Genomic DNA, 22,925 nt, shown 5'->3' on the forward strand with positions numbered 1-22,925 from the left:
GCCCCCGCCGTGTAAGAGCGAAGCTGCGGAGGGGCTGCCGCGGTGCCGCTCCGGAGGGCGAGGCTCCCCCCGTCCGCCCGCGGGGGGCACAGAATGCGCCGGCGAGGGGCTGCTGGCGAGGAGCCGCCCGCCCGGGGCTGTCCCGCCGCTGGCGGGGGCGGCGGCAGCTCCCGGGCAGGGGTCGGGGGGGGCCGCTCCCGGTGGGAGCCCTCCTCCGCCCCGGTGGGAGCCCCCCGGGCAGCTGGGCACGACGCTCTGGGCTTGGCCATGCGGCGGGCGGCTCTCATCCAGCCCTGCCGGCAGTAACATTCTTTTATTGCCTTTTTTACCCCGGATTTTATTTTTCTCTCCCCTCCGGCAGCTTCAGGGACAGCTGTATTTCGAACAAAAGGGCAGATCTCAGGCGCACCCGGGTTACCGAGGGTGCTCCTCCTTCCCACAGCGCCTGGTCTGAAGGCCTGACACGTGAAAAGCTATGCACTTCCAGCTAGGGACAGAAACAAAGCCCAATTTAGGTGCCGGGTGATGAGAAGATTCACAAAGGACAAAAAGCGAGAAGGCAGGCTTGTCCAGAAAGGTCACTTTATTGGAAAAACCTAAAATGGACTTAAAACCTGCAGCCCTCCTTCCACAGCCGTGGTTTCAACGGGCTCCCCACATTACCTTACCAGACCCATCACAGACATGAGCTGCAGTACAAACGGTAAAAGTGCAAGTATTCCGAACTTCACACCTACTTTTATAACCTGGCAGGAAACACAAATGCTCCACAGCTCACAGAAAATTCGTTCACAGCGCTTGGGAGTCAGAACCAGCTCCCTGCATTCCCCACGGGGTACAAAATACATCACTCGGGAGAGTCCGATGCAGAACATCATAGAAGGTAGGGGTGAGGTTCCTTCAAATTTCTTTTATTGCAGTAAAACCTCTAAAAGGTAGAGCTGTACAAAAAGTCTAAACAGCATTATTTAACAGCACCTTACGCTGCATTTGCTCTTATTTAAAATTCTATTTCCCAAAAATACATTCCTAAATATACAAACTATACAATCTTGTCACTTTAATGCTGGTTTCTGTGATGATATAACTTTAACCTAAAAATCTTCAAAACATCCACATACTGACAAAAGCTCTAATATACAAATGCCTTGGTACCTTCATAATACCACATAAATAACTTCAAAACCCAAACTGCATTTGTAGAATTGTCCAGAAAGCAAATACTTTATGGTGATCACACATCATCTGCACAGAGCGTTGGAATATTTATCCTCGGCCGTGTGAAAAACGCCATTTTCTCTCTAAAAAAAAGATGATCAGTTGTTAATGCAACAGAAGTCTTGCCAGAAATGTCCATCATCCACATTAAAATTTATCTCACCAGCTGTCACCACAAGGAGCAGCAGCACATCCTCTCACAACCTACACCTCTTATTTACATATCAGACACCAGGCATCCTTACAGCTGAACTCACAAAACTGACCTTATCAAAAAGCCATTTCAGAAAGGCTCGGGTTTTTTCCTTTTTAGGTATATTACTTAGGGAAGCAAAAGGCTGCTTCTATACTAAACAAAGGATTTGTGAATTTGTTGCCAGGTGGGGAATGATTTGGAGCACTGCTGGTGGTTTTGAGACCTGGTACAGCACTGCAGGTAGTTTCACTAACTCTCAGTCCTGATGCTTTGACATATAAATACAAAAAAATTTTGTTTAAGCAGAACAGCTAACTACTACTACAAAGATTAGGCTCCCTCATCAGAATCTCAATCATCCACAGAAAAATCAGAGTAGCAGTCAATTTTTCCTCTCCTTTACCAGTGACCTGTAATTACCTGAATGACTGTACTTCTAGAGGCTCCTTCCGACTCTGCCCTCGCAGCCTGTGGACATCCTTGGCAGCAGCTCTCATCATTTTATCGGCCTTGAGCTCACACTTGTGTTCTGTTTTTTCCACCTAAACAAATAATGGGAAAGAGTTGTTGTGTTGCCAGGAAGAAGCATTTTCTCCCAACTGTGTTTCTGCCTGGTGTCAGCAGAGGTGCCTCAATAAATCAGGGAAGTTGAGACGCAGCCCTGTACATGAGGGAGAGTGTGATGCAGACAGAGGTAGGGAAGTGCCAACCATGACATGCCACACCTACTACAGACCGGGAGGCTGCACGTGACAAAACGGATGGCACCTGTGACTTCTTGCATCTGCACTTGCTCTAAGGCAGGAAATCCCTGTGCTGGTAAATGCACGGGTTCGGGACAAACTGAACTCTACAGGAAGGTAAAGAACAGGAATTCCAGCATCTAAGCGATGAAGAGAATCAGCTATGGAGTAACGCTTTAAAAACCAAAGAAAACCCAAATCTGACAGAAGGCTGCTGACTTTGCTGTTTCAGGCTTATTCAGATGTTTCTGAAGCTTTACCTGCCTTATCTGTAAACACATTCCATTTGAAGCTCATGATTTTTATTTAAACCCTTTCCCCAAAAGTGGTAACACAATGAAAGACAACTTTCACAAAAGCAAACAAAATTGTTTAATGAACTATTTGTTGAAATTCTTGGTCTGTCTCCTTTCCCTCCCTGCCCTGCAGCCTACCCTTCATAAGCAGAAAGATAGATACTATTAAGCTTTTAAAACCAGAAAGTCTGCTATCATCTGACTTATATTATTCACTTCATATGCATAAGGATCCTATCCTAAAGCCAAGTGTCATCCCAGCAAAAATTGATGCAGCCATTATTTCTCTTAGAAGAAGCAAGAGACGTAACTGCTTTCCTCCTAGCCCTCCTGCCCGTGGGAAGACAGGCACAGGCTGCAGTTTGTAAATACACCTGAGAGCAGCCAGACACTCGAGGACTGCAGCTTCTGTTATCAATTGCTTGCTTGATGGGAAGGGATGAGTGACTGTAGTGCTAAGGCTTCAATTCCTACCTGCCCAAAGTCCCCTGTTTCTCAAATCATGTTTCTCAAATGATATTTCTCAAGCACATTGAATAAAATCCAAAGGCAGGTATTACTCACTCGTTTTTCCACTAGCCTCAGCAGCAGTCGAAATCTCTCATCATCCTTCACCCACTGTGGCAACTCTTTTTCGCCCTGACTTTGAGCTTGTTCCAGCTGCTCCTTCAGTTCCCTCAGCACCGAGATCTCCTGAACCAGCCGATCATGCCAGGTTTTTGAAGCTTGCAGGTCCAGCTCCAGGTCTAGTGAAGTGCGGATTAGGCGCTCTGTACCAAAGGACTTGATTGAAGGCTAGAAAAGGAGGCGTGTATGAACACAGTGATGAGAACTGTCCCGACCACTCCCCCATGAAGGGTCAAATATATCATGAGACCCAGTTTGCCAACACTTTTCTTCCCACAAATCTGATCCTGCTTTCCAATCTGTCTCAAGACAGAGAGCACAAACTCACAAGCAAGTCTTATAGATAAACCTTTTGATTTTGGTGTTTCCACTAAACTTCCCTTGGCAGCTTCTCCAAATCAAACAAGTCTTACTTGCACACTTTGCTCCTAAGTTTAATGTCTCATCTTCAGATGAATCCACAAAGCAAAAGAAAAACCTGTGTTTGTTTTTTTTCCCCAGCAACATATTATGCTGCCTTTGCTAGTTTGAAACACAAGCTGCCTCAAGAAAACCATCTCCTTAGGAGCTCAGCATCAGTATCCTGGGCGGAATTTCAGTGATTACCATCACAACAGGCACAGGGATTCATTGTGCACCACAAAGTCACTACAACATCACCTGAGCATCTGAGACATCATTCTCCTCACCCTCTTCCCCAGCTCCTCGCATTTATTGTAAGTACATAAGAATCCTGCAGCAATAAACACTGCCAAACTGTGTTACTTCGGCTCTGACAAGATGGAAAATACCAGGAACCATCTTTCTAAATGAGTTCCAAGTGCAAACATTCCCATCATTCTGATATGTCAAAGAAAAGCAGCCTTGCAGGACTTCTCACACACAAAGAAAAGGTTGTGAATGAAATCACGTGGCAACTGATTTATGTTTGCAAATTCTTCCTTCAAAAAATGTTCTGGTCTTTGCAAGTGCCTATGCTAGAGAAAAAAACCACAAAAACAAAGCGGTGACTTTTTTACCCGTTTGACTCTGACACTTCGTCTCTCCATTGCATTTCGAACGAAGGGGGGCTTTTTGGATAGCGTTGAACTGTCACTATCGCTGCGATTCAGCTGAAAATGAAAACCACGTATTTTTGACGAAAGAAATACAACCAGTGCGTACAGCCATTATTAGCAAGATCAGAGGGTTCTCCAAGTGACTATAAGCAGTGATGCAAGCAGAACTATTAAATTTTGTGAAAGGCTACAGCGGACAGCTGAGTGCACAACATGCAATCCCTTTGGCATGGCCAGATACTGCCACAAACCTTGAACTCTGTCCCTTTTTGGGAAGAAGACTGCGTGGAAAGAGAGACACTATGTTAGGGTATAATATGGGACTCTATCCCACTGCCCTTCTCCTCTGAAAGTAACTAGGCTGGGCAAAACAGCCCAGAAAAAAGAGCTCTAAGTAATTAACAAAAATAAAATTGTTTTTTCTAGCATCTGTAAAACATGGGACTAATGTATTACAGGTTTCTGTTTTCTCCAGTCACCTGTATTTTAAGCTAGTGGTGCAAAAGGTAGGTTTACCTGTAAGCTATCCCCTAGGTTTTCACCTGAAGAGTTGTCACGTTACACACATGCAGCCTGCTGCCTTTTGTGACTGTGCCTAGACCCTTCAAAAGAGCTCAGCTCAAGAGGGGTTTAATTCCCTTCTTAGGTTCCTTCTCAGAGTTGGGGGTGGGGGGGGACAGGCATGTGGGATCTGCGTGTGCTGGGACACAGTACCTCTACCACCCAAGCACAGGCCACTGCTGCAAATTAAATAAGGTTTGTTTCCATGGAAGCACCTGCATTTGAATCAGAGAAAACCTGCGCATCAAATCCAGCTCAGCTGTATTAAGAGCATGCCCACTTAGGACAGGTCATGCGTGATAGAACACACTGTTTGCTTGTTTGCCAATTCAATTTAAAAGACGAGTTATTTATAGTTTCGGCTGACCCTCAATCCAGGAAAATAATTGTGAACAATCATTTCAAAGCAGTGGAAGTGGCATCCTGACCCAGTACGCGGCCTGTTCAGTTACCTTCAAACAAAGCACGCTGGAGACTTTCAAGCTTCCAGTTTTTTTGCTGACACTATCAGGTACTTACCTCTCCACTTTTATCAAGCTTTCAGGTTCACCTCATCTAAAGTCAGGCAGACACAGCTAACTCAGTTGAAGTTAGCACAGAACAGTCTTAAAGCAGCAGGAAAGGGTTTGATATGCAGCTTACTCATCGCTGTCTTACTGCAGCCCTTCCAGGTTTAGTTTGGGCATCTCAACACACTGCATGTACCACAAACATATGGGCACATATGTATTTTATAAATTTGTGCTTAATACTATTAGTTTCAAGGGAAGATACTGTCTAGGAGGTGAGGACAGAGCAACTCCTGAAGTCAAAGGGGGAAAGAAGTATCAGGTCTCTGGGAAAGGTTCAAACTAAGAGAACATTGATATCACACATTCATTAACGAAACTCAGCATTTATAACCCCAGGATTGCATTTTCCTTACCCGACACACATACTGACTTTGTGGTCCTGGTGAAAATGTTTTTGAGCGGATGATAGTGCTACCTCTGACAAACTGAGTTTGGGGTGGATTTGCTGCTCTTTTGTCTTTCGGACGAACTACAGTAGAAGACTGTGCAAGGCTCTCTGTGTTTGTCTCTTTATCCACCTGAAAGACAGATACTGCAGCGTAAATGCCAGCTTGCCATCTTACTGATGACGCATACCCAGGGCTGTCTGACAGCCACCTGTGATGTGTCTCTGCTTTCAGTCCCAAAGGCATCGCATTAAAACCCAGATATTCTTTAGGTCTTCTCACGCAGGATGTCCTGACACTTCACTCTTTGAACTCGGTAACTGCTACATTAACTGTATCGCTCCCTAAGGGCTCTGCATCTATTGATCGCTGCACAACACAATTGATTCCAACGAGCTTTGCCTGTTGATCCAGCACATCAATGTGACCTGGCATTCTCACACAGAACAGAGGTATGATTTTAGACCATTCCCTTACTTGTTGTGCATCTGCAGCACAGATCCAAATCGCTGTATGTACATGCACAGAGGGCAGGTGTACAGCACACGTTTCTTAGGCTGCAACTACATTCAGAATTGACCAAGGTCAAAGCCACTGTCATGTTAGTGAAAACTGTTTTCATGAGCAGCAACCAGAAGGCATGAAAGGATGCTGTATTAACTGTGGGATGAAATGGTCACATAGAGTTATTTAGAAGTATTTCGCGTAGATAAACATCTAAACGTCAGTGATGAACTTTCAAATAACTGCTGTAGCTTTGCTCAGCCCAACAGCAACCCAGCCAGTTAAGCAATGGGAAGCTTCAACTCATCTGTCCCTCCAAAAGGCCCTTGACTTTACCTTCACTGCTATTTCCATGTGCAGCTGGGAATTCAGACTTTCTTCTGTTTCCCACAGTGATTTTCCAGCACAGAATTCTACCTCCTCCTCTGCTTCATTTTCACTGATCTCGTCCTGTTCTTCCTGATCAGGAACCTCTTCGTCCTGCCTGTTAAGAACAGCTCAGTTATTGAACTGGCCTATTGTGGACAATACTCTGGTGCTGCAGCAGGAGTTACCTCCTGTAAGCTGCTGGACAGAAACACATCTCCAAGGCAATCAGTTGTACCTGGCAGGTCCTGTAGCCACTGAGATCACACAAACACAGGTTTATAAGGGAGTTGTTGAAACTGAAGTGAAGCTGCACCAGAATGCAACCATTACAGCCAAAAAATTCACACTGATCTTTGAAATGAGCAAGCTGAGGGTACAGCCACGTGGTCTGAGCTTAAGGTGAGTGCATCTTAAGGGGAGCTCTCAGGACACTTTGTTTAAAAATTGATGCTGGACAAAATTGAAGCATTGTTTTAACATCCTTTTCAGCTCCTTTGAACTCACAGCTGGCTTCTCCATCAAACTCATTGGTCAGGCTTGCTTTTTATTTCAGATGTTGGCCTTGATTAATAAAATTTGAATCTGAACCATGTAAACAACAGCCAGCATTAATAGTCAAGTAAAGCCTTGCACCACAAAGCGGACCTTTCACGGACATCCACAGAATATTGTACAAATAACAAAATTAGCATAGTACTATGACTATTTTCAACACTTATCAGCTTTGCTCTCACTTCCCAAGCACAACCTCCAGAACAGAAGAAACATGTTTTTTCACCAAAACAGAAAGAGACAGAAGAAGCCTCCCACAGCTCTGTATCATCTGCTTTTTTTCCCTGCACATGAATCCCCAAATGCTCTGATCATCCCACAACGCTAAGATGGGGGGATGCTACCTACCAGCTCTCTCCACTAGTTAAAGTGCTTCTGCTTTCCTCCAGTTTCTTCTCCACAGCTTCCAGTTCAACAGCTGTCTGCTCTAAGAGTGCTGAGACAGAGTCCTGAGGAGAGCAAGAGGCTTCTTGTGAAGATACGACTCTCACAAACTGCAAAGTGTCCAACCTTTCTGGTCAGAACAGCCCCAACCAGCTTTCCTCTGGTGGCAGGAGAGTCGTAGTCTCCACACCTGCACTGCTCAAGCAGCCTATTTATTGCACGTACAGTGCTCAGGCAAGCCTGTGTGACCACACCTGGTGCACCTCCCCCAGTTGCACTAGCATATGCACGTGTGCAGCTACAGGCTGAGCATACTGCATGCCATGCACCTGCAGAGGTAAGTCTGTATCTTGACTAGTTCAGCAAGTTCATTGCAGCAAGGTGAACTGTCCAGTGGGAAGAAAGGCAAGAGCTCACACATCACTTACACCAGACCACATACCACATCCCTCAGCTTCGTGAGGAGCAGATTTCAGTAAGTATTTAGCCCAGGACAAGGGCGTATCTGTAATCAACACATTAATTATTTCACTGCAGTTATGACATTTTCAGGTTCTAAATATGAACACACCAGCCTTCACTTCTTGTCTATTGTAACAGTCTTTCAGCCACATAAACCCTCTCTTAGTACTGTTTAGAAGAGATTTGTTAGATTTAAGCAGTTATTCTTACTGTTTTTTCAGTGCAGGGTACTTCAGAGTGAATGTCTCCTTGTTTACTTTTCCTGTTTTGCTTCTGCAGATACTTGTAACTAAGGAGGTTATACCAACGGGTTGATTTCTCTCCGGATCTACATATTTCAGCAAGGCTAATTTGTGCTCCACCCTGTCGAGAGCAAACCCACAGTTTTAGTGTAGTACTAAAATGAATGACTACCTCTCCGACCAGAAGAAACAAGAGCGAAAATCCAGGACAATTTGATGTTGGCAAATTTGACAAAAAGAAAAATTGCTGTGTTTATCCCCATTTCAACAGCACTAGTAATGCTTTTATCTTTCATTATTTTTAACATTGTGTAGGGCTTCCAGGTTAGCAAGTGTTTCACTACAGCTGCTGTGTACAAGAATCCAGAAATACGAACAGCGCTACTGCAGCCAGGATAAATTACAGCCAGAGCTTCAAAGAAAAAGAGAAAGGAACAGAAAATGAAGACTCCTTTTCATGAAATTTGCAAAAATCACTGCCTCAGACCGAGATGCTTTAGCTTTGTATGTTCCATTCCTCTTCATCTGCCTTGTCATTTTTTACTGCATTACATTTAGCACATATCCTGACATATTCAAAACCAAAGTAAACCTGATTTGCAGTTTATTTAATTCACGTCTGAGTGGATTCCACTGCACCAGCCCAGGCCGGCAGACTGCATGCTGAGCACGCCTCCTGCAAGTTCATGCGCTCCCACCTGCAGCTCGGGTACTGCAGGATGTGCACATGCTGCCAAAAGAGAAAAACCCCATTTGGAAAACAGATGCTTTCCTGAACCAAAGTGTGCTTTGCAAGGCAAGTGAAGGAAGAAATGCAGAAACACCATAAAACACATACCCCTCCAGCCAAGGCTGATGCTGTGGAACACTCAGGACAAAATGTCAACTTTTCTGTAACTTATGGGTTGCTTATGCCCCAGCTCAACACACCCTACTCATGTTCTGGAGTGCAAAACACCACAAACAGTTCTATTAGAATCAGCTTGCTCAGGTAATACTGAGCAACAAAAAAAGCTCTTCTAACGTTAGAAGGCAGCTGGCTATGGCAACGCTAGCATTCAAAAGACTATACTCATATGGATTTTAATAGTGTAGATTAATAGCAGTTTAAAAAAAAAATCCTTTAGACATGTTTAATATTCCACCGTGGCTTCCAAATTCCTGGAAGTCCACTCTCAATTACATTACAACAAATGTTTCCAAATGGAAGAACAACAGGTAGGGTTTCACATTAAATCATGAGAGAAGGGAAATCTAGTGGTCTGACAAAGTCAACAGTAGCTCTCTAACAAAACATTTATCTACTAAATATCCTGATAATTTTTTTTATTTTTATTGCAAAGAACACTACCGGTAGAGATCACATAGCTAAGGATTACCAAGAAAACTTCACAGAAATTGCCATACTTCAGAGTTTAAAATTTTGTCTAATTAAAAAGAGGAAACAAACACAAAGATATTAAAATAGGGATTGATACTAACCAAACATTCTTCAAGGTGAGACTTATCTACAGTGCAAACATCGACTCTTAAAGTCTTCTGGCGTAAAGCCGGGTAAGAGATAGAAACCCAAAATACTTCATTGTACACAAGATTGTCTGAAGCTTCCACCGGTCTCGTGCGAAACAAGCAGCTTGTGCTTTCGGAACAGGGCAGGACAGCCACACGAATGTTCCTGTTGAAAAAAAAAAGTGTCGCAGTCAGTGCTACTGTACAGGTTTGCAGTTCCTTCATCGCAACAGTTCCATAAATCTGTAAGTGCAATTCATCCTAAGCACTGCGGACACGACTGTCCTATCCTATTCTTTGGAGTATCAGTCAACTGAGAAAAAAGGTACATCTTGTCTCAACATCAGAGACACGAAGTGGCATGAGTTGCTGTAGACTTCATCTTCCGAGTCTTGTAATCGAACATCATGGGATGATGTTTTACATGGCTGTTTACATCTGTGCAACTTGTCACGCTGCGAACGTACTCTTCTGTAGGTAGGAACAGCTACACAAAAATGAATCAAATTTTGTCATCTTATGCAGCCCACAGCTGAATTTAAAAAACTTGTGCCTAGAATGAGTCTAGTAGGAGCTGTAGGAGCTGTGCACTTCCCCACACATGCACCTGTGCAGGTGTCCAAGGATAAGCTCTGCAGCAGAATGAACGCCCCCTCTCCACGTGATGCAGTTGCTCTGGGCACTGCTACAGGTCAGAACCTTGCTGGCTAGTAGCTAATTCCAGGCAAATCTTTTCCTAGCAAATACAGACCTCTGAGGAAAAACCTGCACCTTATTTCAGTTTGTGGGTTTATTAGTTCATAAACATGGCTACACGTAACAAAGTGTAGAAGCACTTCAGAAAGGGTAAATTTTTTAAGAGTGTGAAAAAATGAAACCGGACTCCAGTGGTAATTAAACAGATGTTTAATTGCAAATACTTCAAACATGTTTACTTCACACACTTACACTTTTTGATCTTGTTGTAACAGCAGTGCTGGAACATTACTCAGTTGGATGACCAGTATTGCAAATTGTTTATTTTTGTCATCATATCTGAATTGGAAAGACACAAAAAATCATTATTATTATTAGAGGTCTGCCTTGGATTTAATGAATGATTATTCCACTTGTTTCATTAAGAAAACAAGCAACATTACAAATGTATAAACAAGACAAAATAATGGGACTATGGCTTGCCTATAGCTTAAACCAAACCCAGTTTCATGTCACATGACTGCTACCAGAACATTCAGAATTCAGAACAGTCCAGAACATCCATCTGAATCTGGAATTCAGATACAATGGACTACAGATCTGACCTAACACACATTGCTTTTTCTGGGGGTCTAGCTAAATCCCCGTACTGTAACTAAAACCTTTTGAAAGGCCTTGTATAATGACTGTAATACAAAAAAAGTTAAAAGTAGAACTACTTGAAATACAACAGTGGAGATGTTATGGACAACCACTGTTTTACTGTCAATGGCCACGATGAAAGTTTTGTGCTACGTATTTTTCCCCAAATCTTAAATAACCTTCCACTAAGTCATTGAAGGAAGATGCCTCTGTGCCTACCTTCCTACGCTGTACCCACCACTTGTGAGATTCGTGTGTGGTCAATGGTTATGTTTGACGTTTACTCTCAGCAGTTGTTGCCCCCCACCCCAAGGCTGCACACTAAAGGAGACGACAAGCCAGCAAAATGCTTTCTCCAGCTCAGCACTGCCAGTGCTCTCATTGCTGGTTTGCACCCTCATACCACGCTATCCCCAGCTGATTTCCACTGACATGAAAGAGGATAACTGGGCCAAGGACCTCCTGGAGACATGTGTAATTCTCAATTACACTACAAAGAGGATATTAGTTAGTTAATATTAATAGAACAGTATAAACAGAATAAGAGAACAGAACAGAAAGCACTCTCTTTTAAATGCCATATGTAATTCTTTCCATTGAAAGGAAAAGCCAATAAAAATGTGTCACACTTACCTCATTGCAATTTGCACTTTAGCTGTCCCAACTGCTTCTGTATCATCACTGTCAAACACCATCACTTCTGACACACATGGTCTGAAAGAAATCAAAGACAATTAAAGACTTCTTTTCCTTCTTATTGAAGTGTTTGCATTTAGGTGATACGAGATCTTTTCCCTTCCATTTGGGGGTTGGGTATATGGATTTTGTAAAATTAGCAGCTAAAAGAAAGCCCATTTAAGAAGTAAGTGCAATCATCCTTAGAGGTATGTGTTACAGTGCTTATCAGCAGAAAGTCATATGCCTTCCCCTTCACTGCCAAAAAAAGCCACACAAAAGACTGCAAAAATAAGGCAGTGGGGGATTTTTGGAGGGTTCCCTTGACTGGATTTTAGTAAACACAGCTGACTGCCCAGCAACAGAAATAAGACTTAACAACTGCAATCCTGTCCTGCATCATGACAGCAAAAATTCTCAAGTTTGATTAGGTTTAAGTCATTCCTTTGTTTCTTTAAGAAATCAAACTTCCCTAAGCACATTAGAAGTGACAGAGTACACTGACTGGTCTTCCTTGAAACAGCTACCTGCATCGTTTCCCTCCCAATGTACTCCTCCTCCAAAGTTTTATGCACTGAAAGTCCCCAAAATTACATTCATTGTCTAATTGACTCAGAGGCTATGGTGTAGCACATGAAAACAGGATTAGCATTCTTCTCTTTAAGTATTTTCTGTATTACTTAGCACTCTCTTGCATTTCATTATGTCTCAGCTACAGAAGAGAAATGTATTGCTCATCCTGCCCTCAACAGTTATTACAGGCAACACAATGATACTGTAGTCATTACACAGGTTGGTAAGTCAACAACCCAAACAACACTAAATAACATCAGGCGTGCGCGTGTGCATGGGAGGCCTCCTGTCACACCTGATCACCTCCTCCCCTCTCCGCAGAGCTGCCTATCCCATCGAGGGGACATGGGCACAAAGACACCAAACTGTCAGACCGCCTGGCTTGAGCTCATGAGGGCTATTTACAGAAACATTGCACCTTCTTGTCAAAGTTGTGCTGTAAACTTAAGAAATTACTCATTTATCTAGAGAATTAACAAAGACAATCAATGAATAAATGGGGGGAATATGAGATGGGCAATTTTCCCCCCTCTACAGTCGTGTCTTGCAACAAATGACCCCATAATTCATCTCAATGCCAATAAAACAGTACGAAACCCCATGTTAGATGTAGCCAGACTGGATATCAATAACATCAGTACCTTCTAGGGAACGTTTTTGTCAAACAACCCCAGACGGCTTTAGCAAGCAGTAAGGGAGGTCCAGAAACCCAGCATGAGCAGTGACGCCCAGCTCTGGCTGTCAGCTATGCACTTGTGGTATAAGTCCCACAGAAATCACAAACTGGATCCAAGCACTCGGGAACTGCATCGCAGCACGTGCACATCCATGAGGCAGTGGAAGGTGCTACCGCTATATTGCTTAAACATCCCAAAGTCCTCCCACGCTGACTGAGGGCTGTCACTGACACCAGAACAGCTGACGGGCAGGAGGGGAACTTTACACCTGCCAGACGGCAGTCACAGTTTACCAGCACCTTCACAAACAGACCAGCTGTTCAAACAGTTCTCTGTGAGCTTGCTTTCAGCTACTTCTGTTACGGGAAGCATGGGTCAATTTGATGATCAAATTCAACCCGCTCACAGTTTTTTCAGAATTATTAAGAAATCAGAGATTGAGAGTTTTAGCCACCAAATTATAAAAAAGGATCATAACCAGCAGTAATTCCAGCTGACTCCTGTGTGCAAAGCTGAGTCACTGGCTTCTTCCTAGAGAGAGATCTGATGTCTACCTTTGTACAGACGCCTCATATACCCCGCTATCTCCAGCAACAGATTCATCAGACACTGCAGCTGACACACATGCCACCTTCAGTGCCGTCCCTCCAGCTGTATTTATACCTATCAGAAAAGCACAGAGGAAAAATAAAAAACAGGCGTTAATGATAACGGTCTGCATCAGGACCAGCTTTTTTTTCTTATCCTCCCACTGAATTGCATTTCCCACCCCACCCTCCCCCCCCCCCAGGTACTGTGAAGCAAAAGCACGTTTCTGAAGACCGAGAACACAGGTAGGGTGGGCTGTGCTCAACAGCCACCACAAAATCAGTGCTTCAGGAAAAGGTGCCCGACTTCCCCGGACGACCAAAGGAACAGGTTGCACAGTCAATTGCACAGTCAATGCTCATTGAATACTTGGGTCCTGCAGCAGCGCACGCAGGGGCTGAGAGTTATGCACCAGCAGTGCTGAGCGCATCACAGCTGGCCACCCCCGGCACCTCCATGGGTGGCAGGCAATGCAAGGAGAGCCCTTCAAAGTGCTGGAAAGGCAGCAAGGTACCCACAGCAAGATGGGCAACGTGCAGAAGCAGCAGAACTTCTAAATTCTAGTGAAGTTATAAATATGAATCAATCAAACAGCTCCTACTGCAACTCACCCTAAGCCTTAAGTATTCCCTCTGGCCCTAGCGACCCAGAGAGCAGCAGCTGGGCACTCGCTGCTGACCAGGCTCGGCCAAGGACGGATTACGTGGAGGGGTATATCCTGCCTGGAGAGTTTACACCAAGTGTGGCTTCAAGGAAAGGGAACAGCAAAAAGCCACCACCCACCTACCCCTAAACCCAAAAGATTAGTGCACACAGGACAGAAGATAGGTCCAGAAAGGCCAGGTTAACTAACTAAACATGGAGAGGAAAAGAAATTACAGGATTTAAAGTAGCAGCCACATGCAGGGATACAGGGAAAAGGAAACAGGGAAGAGAAACCAAGGAAGCTGTAGCAAGGAGTTTTGCACAGAGGTGTTACCTCACATAAATTTCTTGTGCTACAGAACAGGAAAAGATATGCCCTGGAAACTTGCAAATTCTGCACCTTTTCACTTGACCATCACACTTCTGCAGAGATATGCTTCAGCCGAAAGCCTGGAGAACTCTGCCAAGCTCTCAGCTCTCGCTCCCTATCAGGGCTTTAGGAGACCCACTCCAAGAGCGAGGAGGTGCCAGGCTGGCACGCCAGGCGCAGTTGTAACGCCCTAGAAGAAGTGTGGCAATGCACACCTCTCCAAGGGGTTTTCGTCCTTCAGAAGTGGTCCCTCTTTCCCATAGCCTGAGGCAAGCACATGCTCACAAACCAACACACAGTTTCCATTCCATATTTCCTTTATTACAAAGCAACTTTGTGTTGGTTTTAGTTTGTGTTTGACTTGGTCCCCCCCCGCCTCCCAGTCTCACAAAGCCACTTAAAGAATTAAAAGTAGCTTTCGAAAAACATCGGTGCAAAAAGTGTGCAAGCTCAACACAGGGTTATGGAATAACGTTAAGGACTTGTTCTACAGCCAACAGCAGAGGGTGCCACAGGTAACACCAGTGCATTGAGTGCCTGTGTGCAATTTGTGCCCATTTATCCATCTATTTCTTGACACCACCACTGAATGGTATTTTTCATCTCAGTATTCCCATGAAACGCTTGGGCAGAAATAAATGTCCAGACCTTTTCTCCATAGGCCAAACCACATGAATAAAAGCATCTGTAACACAATATATCAGTCATTAACTGAAACAAATGGATCCATTTAATACTGGCATTCACAATTTAATCCATCCTCCCTTCTGCCAAGCGCAAGGGCCTGGCCCCTGCTGCACGCCTGATCACAGGCTATGCTGGAGGTATGTGGACAAGGTTAAAACTATGTTTCTTCTTTTCCTCACTGCTGCTTTGTGCCTCCTATTCCATGCATTTAATATAAAAATAATTTCTTTCCCGCTGGCTGGCTTTCTAGATCAAGTTGTTTGAGTTTTACACGCTGCTCCCAGAAATGCCGCTCTGGGAATCCCTTAGCACGAGGCTTGTTTACTGGGAAGGGCACAGCAGGTTGGTCTCCACACACTTAACCTCTTTTTCTCCTTCAATTACCAACGCCATCGAGTCATTTCAGCCCAGAAAGCCTTCATTTTTGACCACTTCACCCAAGCACCTTGCAGTCAGAGGGCAAAAGAGGGTGAGCAGAACCCAGCAATGGAGTGAGTACCTGTTTGCCTAGCAGCATGCTAAAGTGTAAACCTGAACACAGATGAACAGTTCTCTGGAAAGGATTCATCATGCAGCCATCCTCTTCCTTACTTTTTTTTTGCTAAGGGCTTAGAAGCTCAGCCCTGCAATTCTTACACACTCACTGAATCTGTAACCTTTTCATGTGGCTAATTAAACACAAAATTTAGATTTTCTGGTTTAAGCCTTAAGTCTCTAAAGAAGTATCACACTAAAAAGAAAGTTCATGGAAGAGTTCAGAATGAACTCAACTCTATTCTATATTTCCAAGCAGGCAGGTAACACTTGCTATGTTCTTTACACTACTTTTTTCACTCACAACAAGAATTTAAAGTTTGCTCTTCACTTTCTGCTATTTTCCCTTCCATGGGCTCTCCTGAACATGCTGTGAAACAGGCCTTGAAAAGCCACATCACGCATTGTCCTCACATCCACACCATTTCCTCAAAGAATGCCAGACTGCCACATTCCAGGTTCTGCTGTTAGCTTGACGTACATTACTAGCTCGGGTATCACTCAGGTGAGAGAGGAAACCTTATTTCAGCCTCAAAGGTAGTAGAGGTCCTGTTCTAACAGCAACCAAGAGCAAATCCCTCAGATCTATACTGTTCAGCTCTACTTACAGGAGCACGTGAGCATGCTTTGTCCGTGAGGCCAAGCACCGACCACCCCAGATCCAGCCACTTCGTTTCGGGAGTTACACTGAACCCCCACCTAAAATGCCTGAGGAGTAAAATCTCATCTCATTATTGCCCTGAAATAAACTACTTATGGTGATTATTTTGTCTGCTGACTGACTAACAGCAATAATCACTTAATCTGCTTAACACCTGAGCTTTCACTTTTAACAGCCTTGACAAAACTTGAAGAGAGAAAAAGGTTAAAACTAATCGGCGCCCAGTTCTAATAAGAGTAACTAGCGTTTCCTACTCGAATGCCTAATACCTCTTGCTCATAGGAAAATGGCAGCTTGAAGGGGAAGATCTACACTCATGTCCTTTATTGTATTTTAAATAGCATCAGCCTTCTTAACGAAGAAGGCAGCGATAACGTTGTGCTAGTTCCCTTTATTCTGTATTTAGGCTGGTTTATAATCCTATGAAAAACAGAAACCAAGTGCACTGCTGGTTCTTACAACTCCAGCTTGCAAGTTTATACTGCCTTTAAAGCTGCTCTTCGCTGTAGTTACAAATCCAGCCACCTCACTTACCTCCGCTGGATTTAGCCCGACCACAGTCACAAGGGCTTCACACAGGCCCCAGCACGAGCGCCCTGACCACTGCCCGCTGCTTTCCATCCACTTCAGCTCAGCCATCACTCCAAAAAAGAATGAACACCCCCCCCCCCCAATAAGCCATATGCATGTATGAGAACATCCACTATCTCTAAATGTCTTCTTTTATCATGCTCACAATCTAAACACATTTTTGTTGCTAAGAGACCATCCCCCTCAAAACAGCAGAAATTCAAGCACAGCCTTGACGTGTCTGCTCAGCTGAAGTTAATAAATTCATTGCTACTGATTTACTGGGAACCAGAGCAAGACACTGTGCATGCCGAGGTGGCAGGGAAGGATTTTTATTATCATTTGTTAAATATTAAGCCAAAAATGGCTTTCCCAGCCTTCCTCAAAAGCTTGGCCAAAAAGTTTGTGTCAATATGGCATTATGCTCCTCCCAGCCCCAAAACACTAGGTAACATTCTGAATAGTTTAGTGCCAAATTAAACCAGGAATCCCAGCACAACCATTGATATTTGCACATGAAATCCCTGTGATTTGTGTACACAAGCATATAAGTACACTAAAACCACACTTAGATACAGTCTTCCGCAACACTCATCAGATCAGCAGTATTTTTTGTGTACAAATTAAAATGCCAACCCTTTCTCCCAAGCAAGATAGAACACACAGTTGAATACACTTTTCAACACAAAGATATCAAGATGACAGGACAGCTTTTGAAATACTTGTTTCTCAATGCTTTATAAACTACATTAAAAATAAACGCATGCATGTGCATGCAAATAGTTCGTTACCATACCTTGACCTAGATGTTTATCTTCTGCTCTAGGCTCTTCCAGTCTACAGTTGCCACTCCCAGTGTTCAGGGTAAGTTCTGAGAGACTTGTACTTATCTCTGCATCATCGAAATCCATATGGCTTGAAAAGGCATCACCAGTTAGGAGTGGGTCTATCACCAGCGGAGAGCAAGGTGGAGATGGAGAAGAGAGAGATGACCTTGGAGATAGCGATGTCATGGATTTAGGAGTACCAGACAATGATCTCAAAGCCTGTACGCGACTGGTGGTATCTGCTTTGTGAGTTTTCGCTACTTCGTTCTCGTGAATAGTGGTGATACAGCCTGATGATCTAAACCCAGTGGCTCCCTCTAAGAGCAAGTCAAGCTTGTTTTGATAGTCTGAGTCCAACTGCTCCAACTGCTCCAGGTGCTCATAGTAGAGATCAGTGAAACTGGCTGAGGTGGACGAATCCTGGCTGGAGGTGGCAAGAGATCCTCTGCTAGATGCAAGAGAACCAGGGCTGCTGCTCGAGGAGAGGGAAAGCATGCTGGTGGAGAGACTGAAGGAAACATGTCAGAAAACCATTATACTATATCTCCTGATTTCTCAGGAAAGCACTGCAACGTCACCAAATCTGAGCCCCAGTGGTGCATTTTGCTGCGTTAGCTCAGGCCGTATGCATTACTGCCCACAACAATCCAGAACCACAGTCTACCCGGTTGGGTCACTTTCATAATATAGTTCAATACTCAATTTTTCTACTCGCCATACCAACCTCACAAGAATCCTTATTCAGCCAAAACAACTCTAATGAACAGTTTCAAATCAATTAAAATTAGTGGCAACATTCTCCTCCCACATTTGTCTGGAAAAAAATAATCTATGGTTCCTGTTAATCTCTGAAGCAGACCACAAAAACCCGCAAGGCCCATGCAAGAAGATGAAGTTATTGCAACGAACTGTCTGACCGTATGGAAATGTTCTTCCATTTGCATCTAATCTTGGACCCACAGCCAAAAGGCAGTATCACAGCTGCCTGGAACTGGCCCTCAGAGATCACAACAGCCAGCAGTTAATAGAAAACTGGCAGGATTTATCTACGTGAGAGACGGCTACATGGAATCCAGGGCCAGGAGAACAAGGGGAAGAGTTCGGGCTGGGCTGTGAAATCAGCTCACACAAATTGTTTATCTCTAGAGATCTAGGTTCAGAAGATAACTGACAGCAGAATTAATTTTAAGCCGGTGCTGAACAGAAGTCCGTTCAGACGAGAAAGCCCAGACACCAGAGCATGCTGTTTTCTGGTCGGAAGACCCAACATATCCTCCAATACTGACTACAACATACACTGTTCCTAGAAATTCCATTTAAACCCACACTCCTGCTCTGGATATTAAATGCTTTGCTCATTACTGACTGTTTAAAGACCCTTAACCATCACTTCAGGTATGGATTAGCTATTGAAAAATTTCTGCATATGTATAAGTGGCTTAAGTTGCCCCACTGAAAAACAGTGAGGATGTTAATAAGCCTAATAATCCCTTATTTATTATTTGTGTGGTAAAAGCTAGAAGCTGCATTTGTATAATTATGCCCATGACCTCATGAGAAAAAGGCAAGCATGCAGAATTTAGTACAATTTTGGCGCAACAAGTCTTTTGCATTTGTATGACAGATGTGCACTGCATCACATTTGTTCAAAAAAGCTTTTGGGTGAAACATAACTGAAAAATTATACATGCTTTTGCATTTTGGCAGTATATATAGATCTGGCAAGGACTAATAAATTTACAGCTTTCCAGTGTATTTCACTATGAAAAGGGAAGGGTTTTTAATTAATCTTTCCCCTATCAACAAGCTGGACTCAGCTTCATGTTACGCATACCTTTGAATGCCAGACATTTTGTATTATGGGGTTAATAACAAATGCTTATTCTTACGCAGGAGCATGCCAAGAACACTGGGCACATAGTTAGGAAGAAATTAGTTTCACATGCTTCTTGGTCACCTCAGAAGATCCCTAATCAGCTAGATGAAATGAAAATATGATGCCTTTCCACTGCATAAGAGCATCACATAAGAGCTATTCTCCATGGTGGCTTATTTACATATCAGTCTTGCACTATGATTTCTTTCCAGTCTTTTCGATGTCATCTTCACAAAATGAAAGAGAATCCAAGTGGAGCAGAAGCTACAAACAGAGTAAATTCAGTACACGCTGATAGAAAAAACCTCAAACAAACAAAAGTCCCACCAAACTCTCTTCCTAATAAAAAAGATAAACCCGTAATTTTAGCTAATGATGATTTGGCCTTTCTGCCTGCAGGCAGGCATTCGTCTGGAAACAGCAATCCCATGCTCTTCTGAAACTACAGCCTGAACAACTAGACCACATTAAGACTGCAGAAACATTTCTATATACCATATGAACCCAAGAGATTCAGGGATATGTCAATACATTGTCGACATTGCAAGCAACAGCACAGTTGGAATTAATTTAGAGAAATATTATCATGACATTCATACATTAACATGTAGTTGCATTACCAAGAATCACTTCACTTGCTGTGTGAGTGTTAAGCTGTCTTTAACGTACTTCATTAATGTAATACTGCAGTAATTCAATCATTAGTAAAAAAAACTTTCAGCTGTCCTTAGTATCCTAAATGTTACATGTCTAAAATAGAAGGGTTTGCACAAACTGCTACTGTTGTCAGACAGAGACCCTGCCACAAGGCTGTTTATCCCATTCTAAAGCATCCATTTAAACCAAGTGGGACGTATAATCCTCGAGCCTTCTCTTGCCACTGTCTTAGGTCGCTACTATAACTGAAAGGCCATTTAGACTTCTCAGTTGGGAGATGAAATTGTTAGCAGAGAAAGGCAGTTACACCACGTGCAGTGAAAGCACGTACAGTTTCTGTAAAAGGTTACATACCTTTTCAGCTGGGTGTGCAACATCGCAACTAATAGCGTTGTTTCTTCCAGTTCTCGGACTAGCTGATTTCTTTTGCTATTCAACTTCAATCTAAGAGAAGATAGAAAAAGATGAGCTAAAGCAGCACTTACTATTTAAAATGAGGTGTAAAGGAAGTGGCTATTTTTTCTATAAAATTCTACAAAAGTTGTTAAGAATGCCCAGTATAACGCAGGACAGAATTTGGTCAAGATGTGTTTACCACCTTCCAATACTCTTACAACATGGAATTCAATTCTGCAAACATTCACTTCAGGGAAAATAATCACAGCTAGTACTACAAAAGTTCATGTTTCTAGGACCAGATTTTATTCGTTATACACTACTGCATTCTTATACCTACTGTGCTAATAAAGGTCTAAATGCTTTCATTTGCTTTCAGTAAAGTCTATGGATGACTAAGGTTTACATGATTTAGTTATTAACCATCTCATTACGGCTTTACATGAATTATGGACTTTAGCAACATCTGTTTTATTTCACACCTGAACTGGTTTGAGACAGAAATGTGCACTTGGGTGCTCATACCCTAACTTAACAGGCCTCTGGATAAGAAATCCTTCTCCAGAAACATGCTGTTTCTTTGGCACACTAGAACAGGACCATATTCCTAAAAATCACAAATGAACGTGATCATCATATGGCATGTTGTATTTTTGTCAACATTTGTCAAATCACAGATATTGCATACTGGTAAAAGTCCTACAGCTGAAACATCTGAGATGCTTACATTTTTTCCAGCATGATAAACCCATGAAAAGACTACGTAGAAAACTGGTGTAGTCTGGACACTGAGCGCGTAGAAGAAATGAAAATAGAAAGCCACAGAGTGAATGCAACACACCTATTCCATATATATTCAAGAAACTGCAGCTAAAAGTAACATTGCTATAGCCACCCACATTAATACATCCAGATTGTAAAGTGCTTGTAGGCAATGCCTAATGCAGTATTCATTCTCACTACACGTTCCCATGAGATCTCTCCCTGCAACACAAGTAAAAGTAGGGAGGATAGTTGGTATTTTTTTCAGCTGCTTTAGATTCACAGGATATTCCATGCAATTCCCACAGCCCTGTCAAATACCAGTTCCTACAGGAATCACATACAAGGATGCTCAAAACAAACAACAAATTTAAAAAATTTAAAATTCCATCTGTTGACATTTACCTAGCTCCAGACCACACAGCAACCACAGGAGATGATGGCTGCATACAGAAACATTATAGTACACTAACATTACACTGGGCTATTTTGAGCATCTCTTACGTTCTCATAGAGGATCCATTTGTAGGAAGCACGTTTCCCTACTTGGAGAGTGAGACTTGCAGGTGGTTTCTTTTGGGAGATGATTTCAGAAACCTTGTAAGCAGAAAGTCTCCTGGAAATCTGAGGGCACACTGCTATAAGCGTTCAGCCAGGGGATGCTGCCGCTTGCTCCCCATCACCTCTCGTCCAGCAAGGGATGCGCCGCCCTACGCCCAGCGACCTACCTCTCGGTGAGAGCTTTGCTCTGAGTGTCTCTAGCAGCCTGAAGGTCTTCCTCCAGGCGCCTTCTCTCCGTCTCCAGTCTCTCCACCTCTCCTCGAGTCCATTTTCTGGGGCTAATGAATCGCATTTCTTTTAAGAGTTCCTCCTTCTCATTAATTAATATTAAACGATCCCGCTCAGAGTCCAGCACGCCAGGCCAGGCCTCACTGTCAAGTTTAGCCAGTTGTATTTTCAGGTTTGCTATTCTGCAGAAAAAAAAAAAAAAAAAAAGCAGTTATTCCATAAGGAATGTCCAAGCTACTGCTCCAGACACACAAAGGCACCCTGTGACCAACTACATCTCCCACTGCCCTGAAGGCTCTCAGCCAAGGGACAGCTGCCCTTGACCTCACGCCCTCCCTACCAGCTGCTGAGCGATGGCACCACTGGGGCGTGGGCACATGGAACAGGATTTTAACTCAGGTTTGCTCCCGATGGTAAGCCAAGTCTCTAGCTAACCTGCAGTGTCACCAGTCAGGGAACAGTGTAACAGAAATTCTGCATCTTGAAAAAAGCAGTCAGGTATGCTATAAGGTGTTTCATATCCCTTAAAGCTAACGACCTCACGGTACTTGGCGTGGAGGGTATCATGTGGTAAATATCTGATCGTTAATCAGTTTTATGGCAACGAACTGCATACTCTCC

General features: G+C 43.4%; 1 protein-coding gene across 3 annotated transcripts in view; it reads right to left on the reverse strand.

Annotated features, from left to right (window-relative positions):
• Positions 1-565: 565 nt before the first annotated feature.
• The window catches only part of WWC1 (WW and C2 domain containing 1), a 79,248-nt gene continuing 56,888 nt past the window's right edge, over positions 566-22,925 (reverse strand). Inside the window, exons 8-22 of one of the 3 annotated variants that reach the window (XM_080399962.1) lie at positions 22,244-22,486; positions 20,712-20,801; positions 17,794-18,332; positions 13,497-13,605; positions 11,651-11,731; positions 10,628-10,714; positions 9,653-9,845; positions 8,139-8,291; positions 7,431-7,531; positions 6,498-6,645; positions 5,625-5,789; positions 4,100-4,192; positions 3,018-3,248; positions 1,835-1,956; positions 566-1,301 (exon numbers count right to left, since the gene is read on the reverse strand). In XM_080399962.1, coding sequence (XP_080256088.1) covers positions 1,235-1,301; positions 1,835-1,956; positions 3,018-3,248; positions 4,100-4,192; positions 5,625-5,789; positions 6,498-6,645; positions 7,431-7,531; positions 8,139-8,291; positions 9,653-9,845; positions 10,628-10,714; positions 11,651-11,731; positions 13,497-13,605; positions 17,794-18,332; positions 20,712-20,801; positions 22,244-22,486 — 2,422 coding nt within the window. In that variant the 3' untranslated portion in view covers positions 566-1,234. The remainder of the gene's footprint in view (positions 1,302-1,834; positions 1,957-3,017; positions 3,249-4,099; positions 4,193-5,624; positions 5,790-6,497; positions 6,646-7,430; positions 7,532-8,138; positions 8,292-9,652; positions 9,846-10,627; positions 10,715-11,650; positions 11,732-13,496; positions 13,606-17,793; positions 18,333-20,711; positions 20,802-22,243; positions 22,487-22,925) is intronic. The other 2 variants (XM_080399961.1, XM_080399960.1) reach the window with 2 other exon arrangements.

Source organism: Falco punctatus (genome assembly GCF_963210335.1).
Source record: "Falco punctatus genome assembly, chromosome: 8".
Classification (NCBI taxonomy): Eukaryota; Metazoa; Chordata; class Aves; order Falconiformes; family Falconidae; genus Falco; species Falco punctatus.